General features: G+C 30.9%; 2 protein-coding genes across 4 annotated transcripts; one reads left to right on the forward strand and one right to left on the reverse strand.

Annotated features, from left to right (window-relative positions):
* The first annotated feature begins 48 nt into the window (after nucleotides 1-48).
* Nucleotides 49-686, forward strand: Ssb-c31a (single stranded-binding protein c31A). Its single transcript, XM_085203183.1, has 2 exons — nucleotides 49-215; nucleotides 393-686. The coding sequence occupies exons 1-2, from the start codon at nucleotides 153-155 to the stop codon at nucleotides 648-650; spliced, it is 321 nt and encodes a 106-aa protein (XP_085059309.1). The 5' UTR covers nucleotides 49-152; the 3' UTR covers nucleotides 651-686.
* A 6506-nt stretch (nucleotides 687-7192) lies between these two features.
* On the reverse strand, nucleotides 7193-17175 carry LOC146528841 (ethanolaminephosphotransferase 1). 3 transcript variants are annotated; one of them, XM_085203187.1, is made up of 10 exons: nucleotides 16910-17175; nucleotides 16658-16715; nucleotides 16364-16432; nucleotides 15985-16177; nucleotides 13987-14113; nucleotides 10774-10903; nucleotides 10196-10353; nucleotides 9318-9498; nucleotides 8097-8282; nucleotides 7193-7466 (listed from the first exon to the last, which is right to left on the reverse strand). In XM_085203187.1, exons 1-10 carry the CDS (start codon nucleotides 16930-16932, stop codon nucleotides 7404-7406), a joined length of 1188 nt encoding a protein of 395 aa, XP_085059313.1. In that variant the 5' UTR covers nucleotides 16933-17175; the 3' UTR covers nucleotides 7193-7403. The 3 variants fall into 3 exon arrangements, with proteins under 3 accessions (XP_085059313.1, XP_085059314.1, XP_085059312.1); XM_085203188.1 differs by having other exon boundaries at nucleotides 16906-17175; XM_085203186.1 differs by having other exon boundaries at nucleotides 16823-16923.
* Between the last annotated feature and the right edge of the window lie 34 nt (nucleotides 17176-17209).

The following is a 17209-nucleotide window of genomic DNA, read 5'->3' on the forward strand; positions in this document are numbered from 1 at the left end:
TTGTAAATCCTCATAATATTATCTATGAGTATGACAACGCACCGGGCGCCGGCGCACATGTCACATTTCTAATTTATTATTTTTAGTTATTTTGCTCTTGTATATTACTTTTTATTAATATTATTACTTTCGCTACAATTTAAGAAATTGAAATGCCTAAAAATAAGAAAAAGGCTGAGAGCTCTAGTAGCGATAGTGATGATGGCCCTGTAGATGTAAGTGAGCCAAATTATTATATTATATTTGTAATTTATAAGTTTTTAAATTATTATTTAAAAATTGAACATATTATGAAGTATATATAAATCAGTTGTTAATTAGAAATGTAATTATATTACATGTAAATTTAAATTGTAATATCTTTATAATTTTAAGATATGTTTTCTATACAGCGAAATCCTCCGCCTGAAAAAAAAGCAAAAATGGGAGCTAGAACCAATGATAAAGAACCAACTTGGGTTCTAGAAGGAAAAAAACTTGTAAAAGTCCGTGAATTTAAAGGAAAAGTTTATATAGATATAAGAGAATTTTATGAAAAAAATGGTGAATTATTACCAGGAAAAAAAGGAATTAGTTTGACCCCAGATATGTGGCGAAAACTGTTATCCCTAGGAGATGAAATTAATGAAACTGTTAGTTCCATGTGTTAAGTTATATTTTTTTATTAAATAAAACTGTAAAGTGTTGATTTATTTTTATTTATATATAACAAAAACTTTTTTGGTTAGTTTTAAGCTTTACAGGATCTATTGCATTGGTTAGGTAAACACTTACAGGCAATATTTAATAATGATTATTAGAAGTAATTGTATGGTCTTGGATATGAACTCTTTATGGAATAAAAAAGGCAAACTAGTATATGAGTCGCCTGATGGTAAGTGGATCACAGACGCCCACAGATTATGCATGCAAAGAATTAGGACAATTAAAAGATTTCTATAACATATAATATTACATGTTATAAAAAATAGTTCCCCTTAACATTCAGTATAAAACTAAAATAAAATTTGGAAATTTTCTATTTATAGCACTACCAGGATGATATTAAGTTACCTACATAGTCTGATAAGAAAGCTGAGATTATGCAAACACTAGTTATCTGCTATAGCTGTATTTATTATATCAAAGCCTAGTAATCCCATAAAATACTGTAAATTAGTAAACATACATTTATTTAACCCGTTTCTTTATTATAATTTAGGAATCAATTAGGAATGCTAGCATGTTTTTTTTGTTCACTGTGTGCCATCTGCTTATCACACCTACTTTGTTTGTTATTTATTACCATCCTACGAATACTGTTATCTTTACATCTACTAACTCCTAATGACTTTGTTTTGTTAAATGTAGTAAACATTTTCTTATTTTTTTCATTACTTTTACACTTAAGAGGCGTATAAATTAGTTTCTAGAGCTTTGAGAAGTGTTTTGATAACTTTTTATCCATGAGGTTTATTAGAAGTATTTTATATTACTATTAAATCATTATTTTATATTAGTATTATTAAGTCTTAGGCAAGCGTAGTGTAGGGCGTTCTGCAGCACGATGGACAGGCGATTTAAAGAAGGTGGCTGGCACCGGATGGATGCGAGAAGCCCAAGACCGGCTGGCGCTTGATGAGGGAGGCCTACGTTCAGCAGTGGACGGCGATAGGCTGATGATGATTATTATTATTAAGTCACCTCCTTACCTAGTACCTAAGGTTACTAGCTATCTTATTTTTAAAACTAAACGAAAAAAATGACGTTGAGGGCCAGTTTCACCACTGGCTGATAAAGTCCTAGACAATCTTTTGTGCCAGACAATCTATAATTTTTGGTTTCTCGAGTCTCTAATAACAATATGTAGTATATACACATTTGATACAAGTATTTCATTTTTATATATTTATTTGTAATTTAAAAATGTAAAAATAACCTATAGTCAGGGAGGCGAAGCAGCAAACTGTGGAGTCACTCGAGCGTCATGGAGACCTATTGGGTTGCGAAGCTTAGATGATAACAAGAAAAAAATGTCATATAAAAAATTTCGTTTCACCGGTGGGTTGAGGGGTTATAGATTTTCAAAAATGTAAAAAAAAACTGTTCCATGGACATACTCGAGCGCGTCAGATATTGACATCATCAATTGTCTACGTCTTCTTAAGCATGAAAATATGTTAATCTGACAGTTTCCGTGGTGGAGGTGGTCGTACGTAAGAGTTAAAAATGGCAAAAAAAAAAATATTATCGAGCGCGTCAGATTTTCTAAGGGGGTGTTAAGTGAACCTAAAAAAAAGCTCTTATGTAATAATCTGACGATTTGGATGTGACGCAAGCTCGTAATCGTTGTTTGAAAATGCAAAAAAAATCGTCATCTTGAAATACTCGAGCGCGTCAGATTAAGATATATATGGTTCATCTTCATGCCCTAGACGTGATATCTCAAAATCAGACGATTATCTGAAGGGACTTGCTTAATCTGACAATTATTAATATTTTTTTAAACCAATACAAGAAACAAGTCAGCTTTACGTTGTATCCCGCACACAGCAGGGTAGGCAGAGGGAACCTAAGGATAAGACACTCTGTTCCCCACTTTCTGCCAAATTTTGAAGGCATTGAGTGTTGAGTAGCAGCACTTAACGTCACTATTTTGCCTTGACACCAGAGCGAAGAAATGGAAATATACATTTCAATAAATATTTCATCTCCTGGAATGGAGATTGAACCCACAACCAGTCTGTTTTACTGTCACACTTTGTGCCACTGCGCCACGACTGGCCTCAATTTTTTTATTCATTGAACGCAATCAATAGAAAAGCTCAAGAAATAGAATGTAACTAAAAGAATGTATGTTTGAAATAGAATACTTGTATTTATAAAAAAAAAGTACAAAAAAATTTTTTTTTTTCAAGTATTTTTTTAAATTTATCATCTTCATTGATGAGTTAGGGACCAATAAATAAAAAAAGAGTGCGATAGGAATAGAAATACGGTGAGAGGAATATATGCAATTCTTAAGTATATTAAACTTTATCAATCAATTTCTATTACTTCGGTTTGTGGAATTTGTCAGATTATATGTAATCCTTGAATGATTCCCTTCAAAATACAAAAAAAATTAGCCGCGCTCGAGAATGTCCAGATATCGTTTTTTTTTTACAACTTTGGAGCCCTCTCCCTCCTTTGCGTCACTCTCAAATTGTCAGATTAGTGGAATATACACGATTTAGCATGTAACTTACCCTATCTTAATCTGACGCGCTCGAGAATGTCCGATGATCAATTTTTTTTTACTAATCTGATCCTTTATCCTAGACGCGCGGCCATACATAGGAAGCTCATATTTGGTGGAAGTACGTAACCGAGTACAAGGAATCCCCAGTATCTTAATCTGATACGCTCGAATGACTCCACAAAGTCCCCTCTTCGCCGCCCCTACTACTACTATTATTGTTCATTAATAAGAAAATTATTCTTGAAAATATAAGAAACAGTGTAATTTCAATCTCTCTGTGAGATAGTATTAATTATTAGATCTGAAACTTTATTCGTAACTGTAAAGCGGGCCCCTTAGTCCAACATTATATTGCCTCATTTACATAGTTTTACGATGTGTCTCGTATATGGCTGGATAGGCCGAGGGAAACTAGTGTTAAGACCATCTGTGCCATACCTTCATCATCTGTCAAGTGGCAGAGCTCAACGCTGTAATTTGTCTTGTTGCGGGCTTTGTGCTCGAGGAAATGCAATAATTCAATTCCCTGAGTGTAAATCGAACGCGATATCGACGTCTCTTTAAAATGTATTTTACTAATTTGTACAGAAGAGATAGTACAATCGAAGAGTCGTAGCCGCCCCGAAATAAGATGTACTTCATTGAATTAGAGCTAGTCTGCCCAGATTTTATTCCGATTATCTTGCTTCAAGGGGACACAACTTGTCGGCCTTATTATATTTGACAAGGTACTTATATGGTTAAACAAAATAATGAACAACAATTACAGTGAAAGTATTATCTTTATTAACAAATATTGTACTGGTTTTATCTTCATTCATTAATTAGATAACGAACACTACATTACTCAATTTAATTTATAACTTTTATGAGAATGTTTTTACTACTAAGAAGAGAGCCCTCGAGGGCCTCAAGATATAGGAACAAAAAATTGTAAAGTTTAGTGTGACTTATAATAATCTAAAATGGAGAAAATAAATCTTCCCTTTCAGTTCCTAATCAAGGTACACATTGATAACAAAGCTAAAAAGGTTTGTATATATAAATATTTAGGATACCTTAAAAAGTATAGGAATTATCAACACCATGGAATATAGGAAAAAAAATACCTTAAAAACTATAGGAATTATATACACACAAACTATAATTTGTTATATACAAACAATTTCTAATGAATTACATTATATTAGCCAGTTGTTGTAGATTAAAATGTTACATATTTTACAATTTTTGTACATTAAAATTTTATATTTTTATTTAATCACTAGAATTTTTTGCTACAGCAGGTATTGAATGTTCCAATATTTTTACTCAGCAAAATGTTTTTTTCATCATGACATCATGTCAAAATGTTTTTTTTTTTAAATCATTGTTTTCGGTTTTATTTCATTGAGAAATGTCCTCATAATAAGTTTTCTCATACATCTCGCATGTACAGACAGCGGTAAGTTATAACTTTATTATATGTATATTACATTGTTTATATTAAGAGAAGAATAAAACCCTCTAGAGCAGGGCTTCTTAAACTTTTGTCATTCACGACCCCATTTATGATTGCGAGTTTCTTAACGACCCCCCATACAAATATAAAAGAAAAATAAATTAATATTTTTGATGATTTATTCATTAGGTAACAATATACATATTCATATGAAAATATAGTTTTAGAATTCATTTTGAAACATACAAAAATCTAAAATTAAAAATTGCACAAAAAATTATAAAATTTTATTTAGTTGTATATTAGTATAGTTTCAAAAATAAAAGTGGATTCTGACCGTCTTAATTCGCTCGAATATATTCAAGTAGTTGCGTGGTAAGTATTAAATTAAAATATAAGTAAGAAATTTAATGAGATGGATGCGCCTGTTTTTTATTGCATAACAAATCAAATCTTGGTGAAATGTTTGAAACTGCTGGACGTAAGACCTCTTCAACATCTCTCTACAATCTCTCGCGACCCCAGAATTTTGCTACGCGACCCGTTTTGGGGTCGCGACCCTTAGTTTAAGAAACCCTGCTCTAGAGAAACAATTAGGCTAAGGAATAGTAATAAATGCAGATACTGGCAATTGTTGGATATAGTAGTCTAAAATGTAGCCGAATACAATAAGCTTGACAGTATATTCATGTGATTTTTTCCAAAGATTCCGAAAAAAAGCACTTTTAGGTTTGTTGAAAAAGAATGTTTCGATGTCTCAATTTTACTTTTGCAATTTCATGTCTAGATTTCACTAGGTTAAAATTGTATATTACAGGTTATACGAGAGTCAAGTATATATAAATTCTATTATTATTGTCTACCTTAAAAAATAGTAATATTTAAATTATCAAAATTGGAATTTTTTCTTAGCACTTATATTATTTTTGGACTCATTGACTAAGTTTTAATTTACGTACATTACGTTTTTTTTGTCAGCAGCTTTGATTAGTAAAGTTTATATGCGTGGACAAATGTATTTTTAATGTTAAAAAATATAAAAGTAGTTAACTCTATTACAATAGTAACATTATATTTGGAGATTGAATAATACGGGGTATGGTGTGGGCATTGTGCGTTTTGAGCAGGTGCCCACAGTTCCGTACCTCTATAACATCACACGTTTCAATGACTGTAAATATTATGTTGCTAGTAGCCGTAAATAGTATACATAAAATTCATCAACAATTACAAATTCAGAATAAAAATTCAATTTTCATAAATATTTGTATAAAATGTAGAGTAGAGTAAATGTAATGTAGAGTAGTTGCCGAAATGACTACTAATGTAATTTATAAATAAATATATTTTAACATTGGCACAGTAATTTTGGAATGACACTACTAAAAACTAATTGGGAACGTCGGCCTGATGGTCAATCGAAGGGATGATCATCCCTATCAATGTCGAGGTAACATGTACTAAAAATTATGAGAAGGGTTTGACCAACCCAGCTCCACCCTTGCCTACAACCTTTTTCATTGATATGGAAATATTTAATAAACATTCTAAGTTACTTTAATAGGCTTGTCATACAAAACTGCATTTTGAAGCCACAGATTTTATATCAACAATACAAATTATCTGATAAAAAGTTAGTTTATTTTATATATTAAGAAACTATGATTATACAAATTAATATATTTTACGATTTCACAGAAATGGGCCTGATAACCATAAACTTGTAGGTATGCAAAATACAAGGACTCAGTTGCTACTGTTAATTTAAAATACAAAAGAGAGATTTAAAGCGTAAATAAGCAAACATTACATTTAAAAACTGATCCCAAAGTTCGAAACTTAATACAAAAAGGACTTATACATTATCAGTATTTTACTGAAATAAATACATATATGGACCGTTTATTTTGAGAGTGGTGTAAGTCCATTTTCTTTTGTTTCGAGAAAATTAAAGGTTACTATGTCGCTGATTATGCAATTTCATTTACCGACCGATTTTAAGTTGTTCAAAACATGGTTTTTTTTTGAGAAATTAAACACGGACTAGTTATATATAAAAAAATTACATTAAATTAAGCATGAATTACGTGATAGCTCATTTTTCTCAAAAATGGACTTACACCACTTTCAAAATAAACGGTCCATATGTAGGTAAAACGTAATGCTGTATACGTAAAAACCTATTTAGATATTAGCTTTACATTCCTTATTTATTTCATAATATGTTTATTTGGAATGTTTTTGAGATGATTAAAAACAATATTTTTTTACTACATCTATAATATAGAATAATAGATAGTATTAATTGTGATTTGAGAATGACAAGAGAGGATCTATATAATTGATTATTTAAGCCTCTTCTAGTGGCACCAAATTTTATTTTTATTAATGTTTATATAACTATAAAATATGTCTAAATGTCAATATTTTTTATATATCAAATAAAATGGCAAATTATATAAATTCTACATTTTAATTCAAATGGTTTTTTTTAAATTCAATATTGGAAATTTTTAATCAGTTGCAATTTCGGAAAATGTAAGTATATCAGTAGAAATGCGTTTAAATACATTAAAAAATATGACAGATTTTTTTTATAAAGACAGGGTACATATATTAGAAATGACTACAAGTAAAGACTTATAAAAATTCGAAAAAATCAGATCTTTGATCTCCATAAGAATATAAAGAGTTTTTAAACTACGACCAGATTGTTTGTGTAGATATAATCTCTATATTACCTTAATTGATATTTGGTTTAATTTTAAAACACGAAATTTTGAAGTGGTTGCACATTTCCCGCACCTGTAAAAGTTGGATATGTATAATAATACATTATCTACATATTATACATCATTATCGGTACAAATATAGTTAGGGGGAATAGTTATATTTACAATTTATCAACATGCCAATTTGAGCTACATGTAATGTTACTAAAAAAATGGAATGTGGAGATTAAGGCAAACAAACCAGAAAAAGGTACTGGAGTTAATATAATTTATAAAAATAAGTATAAAAGTAATACGCTGATAGTGCTGTAAATAATACTGTATAACAATGTCAGTAGAACTTATGTATAATCCGACAAGAAGTTTATGAATTATCGGAGGTACGCGCAGGCACTTGAGCAGTATGCAAATATAAGATACTTATACGGGGCGTCCCCGTTTACACCGCACCACTGCCCCGCGAGCCCGACCACAATACTGAAATACAGTAGAACGCGACGCCAAGTGTCCAAGCTCCGAATACTTAACATTATGCACACTTGCGCCACGACGACCTCATATATTTATATTTTCTACTGAAAAACAGCTTTAAGCATTGAAACAAATATATATTTTTAAAAATATATATATTTGAAAAGATAAGTTTTTTGTATTTTGTTATTTTAAAATATCAAAATACAAAAATCTTATCCATTTGTCTTACCACTCCAGTGCCATAGTTGATATGGGCGATAGACGCGTACAAGGTGAGAGCGGAGAGCAGCACCAATTCGCCGGCGGGTTCGGGTGTCGCCATTAGCACTATTCCAACTGTCAGCGTATACGGGACCAGCATGCCGTTGTATACCTCGCACCGAGTGTCGCTCATTTGAGACACTATTAAACGACACTGTGGAAATTAAAAACATGTTAATTATTATATTTGGTGATGGACTGTCGCACATTATATTTTTTTCAATTTCACGATTGTTTCCGCGCAGCAAATTACGCAGGGACAATTTTTTTTCTTTAAAACACGTAATTAAATCTTTTGATTATAATCATTTATATTGTACTAGCGGACGCGCGCAGCTTTGCTTGCTTATTTAGGGAAAAATAAAACATGTGTTCAATGAAATATTTTAAAGAGTCTAAATTTCAAATTTTATAATAATCGGCGACATTTTAAAGATTTTTCCATACAAACTTTCAACCCCTTATTTGCACCCTTAGGGGGAGAATTCTTCAAAACGATGAAACACGTATTCAATTAAATACTTTTAAAAATATAAATTTCAAATTTTATAAAAATCGGCGCCGATTTCAATTTTTTTCCAAACAAACTTTCAACCCCTATTTCACCTCTTTTTAGGATTATAATTTTTCAAAATCCCTTCTAAGTGGAAGTCCGATTACGAAAGCAACATCGGTCCAAATTTCACGTGTCTACCATCAGCGGTTACGGCTGTGCGCGCTTCTTACCTCAGTCAGTGGGGACAAGTCCTTTTATATATATATATATATATATATATATATATATATATATATATAGATTATTCGTGTTAATTGATTGTAAACGCGATTGGTTTTTATATATTGTTTTATTACATAGCAGGACGGCAGCGGGAACTTGGGACTCTAAACACGGTTGTAGTACCTATTTTCACTAGGGGATGAAATATTTAATATTTTGAAATATTATGAAAATATTAAACATTTCATTCCCTTTCATTCCAACGAGGTAAAGTGCATCGTTGAGTTCTGCCACTTAACAGGCAGAGCCTCTAGAAATCGGCAGTAAGTGGAGACAGGAGTGTCCTTACACTAGGTTCCCAGATTCTCTTTGCCTATCTTGCTATGTGCGGGATACAGCGTGAAACTAAAAAACAAAAACAAAGATATATGTAATATATCTAAGTACCTATTATAATTTCAATATTCTTACATTTATATTTGAGAAAATGGTTCCAGTGAGAATGTAGAAAAGCCTCGGCTCCGAGTTTAATATATCGTGAGGCGAGTATATCGCCCAAATAGTACTTAGTGCGAAAAACAGTACTAATGGTATAAGCGGCCTAATTGCTTCGCCCAGAGGTCGCATCTTACCTGTTCCGTTACGATATGATCTAAAATATAAGAAAATGTATAAACAAATTAATTAACTTAATTATTAAGTTAGGCAATTAGTATATTAGAAGAAAACATTAATAATATATAGAAAAAACAACTTTTTTAGCTCCAAGCTATATTTCGCATATATCAGGTTAGGCAGATGGGACATTTTCGGATCCTCATTTCGCTACCCTACACGCACGCACACACAAACAGTTGTTATCAGAGCGAGGAAATTAAATTAATTTATTAACGACAATAAAAACCGCACCCATAATTTTTAAATAATACTATGGGAATTTAATATATGTTCAATGTATATTTGTATACTTTTGATAATACTCTATATAAAGGTATAGTAATAAATAAATAGAAGATACCCAAGTGGGAGATTCAACTTACTTACAAGTTACTTTGAAATCTATTTTAGAATTAAAGGAATTATTACTGTCTACTGCTTAATATATAATATAATGTTCTATTTAATATCTGTTATATTGAATAAAATAAATAAATTATATTTAATATTTTTATAAAAAGAGTTAACATTATAATAATTAAAAATATAAACAACCGATACAAAAAAATGTACATAAATAATTAAATATATACACACAAATAAAATTTAGCATACAATGGTTGACCTTACAATTTTGATCCACAATCATTCACACAAAAAAAAACTTAAAACAAAAATATAAAATAACATACTGATATATGTTCCACAATATGATCGTTTGACTTGTAATCATGGCAGAGAAGTAAAGTACAAATTCAAATATAATGCTTGGTGTAATGCCACCTGGTAACGAGACATGCCACGCATGAGGACCGACGATCGACGTCACCAGCAAAAGGATACAAGAACCCTGAAAATAGAATAATAAGATGTTTCATTATTACAATCGACAACGGCTGTCGGTCTCTTCTTACCGTCTAAATTTAAGGCAATGTTAGGGTTTTTTCTATCTACGTATCGATACCGACGAATCGGCAACGTTTAGTAGCAGTAGGTGTTTACGTTATTGGTATCTATGCGTCACACGTAATACAGTGTGGATAAAAATCATGAAATGAAAATAATAATCGGACGACTGAACTGTTGAGGAATCTTGATATTTTTTTAGGTATGGGTTTGAAATATTTTACCATATATGCTACTTCCATAAAAGGAGCGCAGTCGCTTCCACCCTGTATAAATATTATAGCCAAATTATACAAAATATAATATTTCGGCGTCTTATTTATATACATATTATCGTAAAACTGCGATTTATAAAAATACTTACAATCATAGTGAAATCATATCCCCACGGGAGAAACATTACTCCAGTGTTATATTTCTCCCAATGTGTAAGGTAGAAATTAAAAAATATATTCCATATTACAAAAAAGAACCGCAGCGGGCTTAAAGCGTCCCTGTAATAAAATGTTAAAAATATATTAATTATGTTCTAGAAAAATATCACATTATGTACCTACAATTAAAATTAGGTATTTTACTCATTATGTGAAAATATCTAAATATCAGAGCGAGAAAATGAAAATATTAAGTCGAGTGGGAATCGAACCCATTTCCAGAACCCAAACGCGTATTTTAAATACGCGTAACAGTAGCCGCTATGACCTGTAAGTGTATTTGATTTGTTTACAACAGAGCAACATGGTGCACAGTGCAAAAATATACCTCGCGTAAAAACTGAGTGAGTACAGTCTTGGTGTGATTTAGCATTTTTTTTTATATGGTAAAAGGACAAGACAAACGAGCGTTCGGGTCACCTGATGGTGATCACCCGCCGCCCACGACCCCGTGCAACACCAGAGGAGCATCAATCCCTCCAGCCATATTTCCAAATCAGATAACCATAAATTATCTATTAGCGATTAAACATCGATAAAAGTGGAAAAAATATGTTGTAATTAATACCTTATAGCAGATCGATATTTGTAAACATTTACTTAATTAGATAATTTAGTTGTTTTAAAAGGGTTATTTAAATTAATAAATAAATATTAGTATTTAGAAAATAGATTTTCCAAAGACTCAATATTATAGATTCATTATTTTACTTGAAAAATAAGGATGATTTCTTCTGCCCTATGATCTTTAAATAGTTTTCTGCGTGTACTTAATATGATTAAAATCATCATTTAACAGGTGAACAGTTAGAATAAACATTGATTTTAAGATTGACCTTCTATTATATAATATTTTACTTTAAAACATAAGGCAGACCGCGCATTTCATCGTCTATTCTCATAGTCAAACGGAACCGGAATAAAATATTTCAAACGCTGGCAACCCCTGTTTGCGGCAGGAATTTTCCAGGCAACTCTGTTTTATAGTGTTCAGAAAAAAATAAGCTTTAATTTGATATATAATTCATTAAAAAAACACATGAGTGCAAATTTTTTACATTTACTGACATGTTTAAACCAGGCAATCCTAGACTTGCGGCAGACTGAGAGCTGGCAACCCTTAATTTTCCAATTCATTATGCGATTATCTGTCAAATGATGTGCGATTCATATAAAAAACGTATGGGTGCAATTTTCTCCAAAAATGAGTTACGAAAAAATGTAATTAAAGGTGATTGCGGCAGGATTCTTCCAGGCAACCCAGGTGTAATCTGTTCTACTAATCATGTATTATCTATACTAATATAATAAAGCGGAAGAGTTTGTTTGTTTGTTTGAACGCTAAGATCTCTGGATCTACTGGTCCGATTTTCATTGTTTTTGTTTTGTATGAAAGCTGCATTCTTCAGAAATGCTATAGGCTATATAACATTACATTACACATATATACTAATATATTTTAAAGTACATTCTAATTTGACATGCAATTTATTCTGCCATGTTAATAACAACCGTCGTTGCTACGCGACCGCTACCGCGACGTTTTGATATTCATCCTTATGAAAATAAATATAATAGTCACTTTTAGCATTTTATCTAGATTGAAATTATAGTTTACTATATAACATACTAATAAATAATTAAGGAGATGTCACTGATTCCAAATGACCTAGCCACCTAGCGGGCGGCACAGTATGACCGACGCGAACGGCCAGATGACGTTGACGGTTTTATAAATTTTCATACATTTTTGAACTTTATTTGTTGTTTATAATTAATTTAAAATACACTTTGATTCTCTTCTTATTTTATTTGATATTGCCCGCTAAAATTATCCTACTTAATAGAGAGAAATGTTTAGTTATTTCGTAGAGTCGATATCTATGTACGCACGTACGGAAAATTTTAGGTACTTTTTCTAATATTAAGAATACCTATCCTTTAGTTACTTTTAATCCGTTTGTTAGTTCATTTCAATAACTCAGATATTTTTTTCTAATAATGTGTATCTACTTATTATTCTTTTTGATTATTTGACCTTATATTTTCTTACTAATTCTATTGAGAATTGAAAATAATTTCATGAATATATTTAATAAATAGTTCTTATAGTTGAAGCAGGCGTAGCCGCGTCCGGGTCCACTAGTTCATTAATATAGGTTTAATTAAGAAAACTCGCATATGCAGGATTCAACGGCTGGATCTCAGGGTATCACAGTAACGGTCGCGTAGCGACGACGGTTATTATTAACATGGCATAATAAATTGCATGTCAAATTATAAATAGGTATTTTAATATATTACTATATATGTGTAATGTAATGTTATATATGCCTATAGCACTTCTGAAGAATGCAGCTTTCGTACAAAACAAAAACAAAGTAAATCGGCCCAGTAGATCCAGAGATCTTAGCGTTCAAACAAACAAACAAACAAACTCTTCCGCTTTATTATATTAAGTATAGATAGTATAGAAGTATAGATTAATATGTACATATACTATAAATCAATGGGATATTATGTTGTACATAAGTTTTTTTTTATATTTGCAATATACATATCCAATATATAAATGTCCAGCAGCGGACGACGACTAGCGTTGTCAGATTTTATCTCGGGAATAAAAAGGGATTTAAAAAGGGTGATATAAAAAGTTTTTATTAATTAACCTTTTATTTGAGTTTAAAAGTTTTTAATGGAAAACGTCACCATACTGAATGAACAACTGTCTGGTTTATCCTGTACCTAAGGCAGTAGGGCAACGCCAGGCAAGGCAAGATTTGGAAGTCTTCAAAGTGGTTATAAATTACTTAGGAATATACTTATTTATATTTCTCTGAAATTGTTAGTAACTACTTAAAAGATAAAAGTAAATCGGTATATTTGACGGTGACGAAAACAGGGTTGATAATAATATTAATTATGTTACGCTTTTTATATGAATAATTTAATAAATAATGAATTATTTTAATTTCGTCGCTCTGAAAAAACAAATGCCGCACGCGTTAATTTCCACCATGTATATTATACGATGATATTATTTGCAAGAAATGAGAAACGAACTAGGTTGATACTACGATAGGATATAGCGTAATCCAAGATAAAGCGTAAAACTGAAAAAAGTAAGAATAAAATTTATTTACCTCCCAAAAATGCTGTAGAGACATGTCGGTATGAGGACCGTAGAATATGAATCCAATCCATGGTCGAAAAGTTCACCCAAAGGTCCGCTACTTCCTGTGCGTCGGGCTTGCTTACCATCGATGCCATCTGTATATGTATCATTTTATAAATCATAACGTGATATAATATTCGCAATTTTCTTTAAAAAGTATATGGGTCATTGCATGAAATAAATGTTATGCCAATTATAAAAGCTCATTATATATAATATTATTTTATTTTATCGATAATTATGAATGTAATCAAAATTACATAGTTAAAAGATGTTATTTATAAATTAAGAAATGTTTAGTATGACAAATATCTTGACTGGGCCATAATGTGGCCTAATTACAAATAATAATAGATAATATTTAACCTATCTAGCGATAAACATGGACTGTATATTTATAATTACAGAAATATTACATAACCAATTTGCCATACAATAATGTCGGAGAACGAAGTGTGTAATGTCTAGTAAAAAAGCAAAGCGTAATACTAAAGATTGAAGAAGAATTGTGGATTCGATTCCCACTTGAAAAAATGAAATATTTAATATTTTTATTTCTTCGTTCTGGTGTCTATGGCAAAGCGCGGCTTTGAGTTCCGCCACTCAACACGTAATGCCTACAGAGTTCGGCGAAAAGTCGGGTGCTTTTGCACCAGGACAGCGGAGTGTTTTGACACTAGCCTCCCTCTGCCTACCCAACTACGGGATACAGCATGAAGCTGATTTAATTTTTATATAGTAATACTTTAGAATTATCAAATATTGTTTTAAATGGAAAAATGTCAATATCAACGTCAACTTATATAACACTGTTTGGTTTACTCTGTGCCTAAGGCAGTTAAGTCTTCAGAGTCTGAAATTATCTAAAATTATTAGTCAAACTCATAGTGCGTGGACTAATGCACGAAAATCGGAACAATAATAGTTCCGCCTAGGACGCAAGGCAATGCTGAGTAGAATCCACTGAGCTACAATAGTAATTCAGCAGTATAAAAATAGTAGTCGTTAGTTTCATATTTGTTATCACATAAGGAATGAGGATGCATTAGCTTGGCTACCAATATTATCACAGTGAGACATTAAATACTGATAACAAGGGGCACTCAGAATAATAGATTAAAAGTGGCATGTTTAATTATAAAATTTTGCCACATACAAAGTATAAGAAATTAAGAGTCAATTAATTTATATTTGACCTTGTAATCTAAAACTATTTCTTAGAAGGATAAAAAGACAACTTAACAAAAAAGTAGTATAAGTCTGATTTGATGGGATGGCTATGAGCTTAAACAACAACCAAAGTGATATTTATTTTTTTAGCTGCATAGGTATGCCCAGAGGGGTATAATGAGAGAATATGAGAAATTGTCCCTTTGTACCTTTCACTTTATCAATCTCGCAATTGGATTGAAGTGGATATTGGTTGATAATGTGGGGTATAGTGAGAGATGTTGTGTCTATGGTATGGTTTGCTAAAATCTATGAAACACACTTGTTTCAAATCCATGACTTGGTTTTTTTTCATGCACTGACTCCAAGAACACTGTCTATTATATTATGCCCTGTAACACCAGTCAGTAGCTGGCTCTTTCTGCCTGCCTGGCTATGTGCCGTTATTGCCACATATACTTAAGCATGAAGTTATATCCTCAAATATTTGTTTTCAGACTCATCAAGAAAAAAAATACAATAGATTTTTTTTTATCAGTTTTCAAAACAGTTTTGGTCTCACATATACATATATATATTTAAAACTAAACAATGTTAGTATAATTGTTAAAATAAAATGTTATGTGTTAAGGAAATAAAACTTAATTATGTGCATTTACAATTAAATATATATATTGTAAAAGATTATGTAATAATAGTATATATCCCTGGGATTTAGAATTTTTTTTTATAAACTAAACAAATTATTAAAAAGTTTTCTTTAAAAATTATAGTAAGTGCTAAAGATCATGCTCACCAAGTGTATATGCCACAAATAAATTTATCGCAGTTAATGCCCATACCCAACTTGGTATGTAATCATTGTTGACATTATCCTTTGTAAGTGCATGGAATCCATAGTCATAATATGAGAATAATAAAAAGTTAAGGACTGTCAGTAGGAAGCCTGTGAATGTTAGAAGGTTTGGTGCCACCCACACCGGACAAAACTGCAATATTTTTTCTTTGTTAATATATATTTATTTAAGTGTATTCAAAGCATTTTTAATTATTATATTAAAATAAGGTTCACATTCAATTATATTTGAGGCATTTAAATCAGTATGACCTGTACATATTTTACCCTTTTTAGGTCATTTTGATTTATTTTATTACAAAATTAAACATTGGTTTACCTGTACACACCAGTCCCAAAAAGGATGCATTACATAGTTACTTAATATGCTGGTATCAATTGAGTTATACTGGAAAAACAAGTAATTATTAAAAAAATCTATTTTTCTTTATATTATCATAACTATATAAAATTAAGGAAATTGAAAAGAATGCGCTAAGTATGTTTTTGTACATTTGCTGTATAAATTATATAAATATATATTGTTATTAACCACATAAGTATATAGAAGTTGTAATAAGCATAAAAGTATTTTATTATATGCATTATTTTAATTTTCTTTTAGTATTTTTACCTTATATTTTTCAAATCCTTGTAATTTCTCTCTTGACAGGAAACGAGCCATCGTGAATCTTCAAAAAAGGGTTTTTTGCTAATTAAAGTGGAATAAAATTAAAAAGTAGTGTAATATATTTTCACTTGTGAATATTTTTTAAAACTTGAAATAACATAATTTTACCGACGAAACCACCATTCGTCGCTGTGCAGTGTGCACATTTACATTTTACATTTACTCACAACTGAATACTAATATATACTCACTTACTCAGTCTCAATCACAGAACACATTTAACAGACAGATCAAATCAAACTTCAAAGACACATCAATATTCATAGATAATAAATATTAAATACTGCAATAATACGGTTATATTATGAATTACATCTCGTATTTTCCGAATATAAATTTTAAGCAGTTCAGGGCTGCCATTTAGATATCTGAATTTCTTATTGAATTACATGTCGGAAACATTAAGGCGATTTAATTAATAGGGCCGCTCTGGATATGCTATCGGCTCGATATAATTTTGTTTCATATTCACATTATTTCGCAGGTTATAATTGC

This window comes from Heliconius melpomene, chromosome 19 (genome assembly GCF_056956725.1).
Source record: "Heliconius melpomene rosina isolate 202511_hmr_F chromosome 19, ASM5695672v1, whole genome shotgun sequence".
Taxonomy (NCBI): domain Eukaryota; kingdom Metazoa; phylum Arthropoda; class Insecta; order Lepidoptera; family Nymphalidae; genus Heliconius; species Heliconius melpomene.

Excerpts from the sequence above, each read along its gene's own strand:
- LOC146528841 (XM_085203186.1), bottom strand. The coding sequence starts at position 16,860 with ATGTGCACACTGCACAGCGACGAATGGTGGTTTCGTCG. Across the intron at positions 9,499-10,195 it reads ATATTGTGGAACATATATCA|ATCATATCGTAACGGAACAG; the intron begins GTATGTTATTTT and ends CTTATATTTTAG. Across the intron at positions 8,283-9,317 it reads CCATTTTCTCAAATATAAAT|TGTCGTTTAATAGTGTCTCA; the intron begins GTAAGAATATTG and ends TAATTTCCACAG.
- Ssb-c31a (XM_085203183.1), top strand. The coding sequence starts at position 153 with ATGCCTAAAAATAAGAAAAAGGCTGAGAGCTCTAGTAGCGATAGTGAT. Across the intron at positions 216-392 it reads GTGATGATGGCCCTGTAGAT|CGAAATCCTCCGCCTGAAAA; the intron begins GTAAGTGAGCCA and ends TTTTCTATACAG.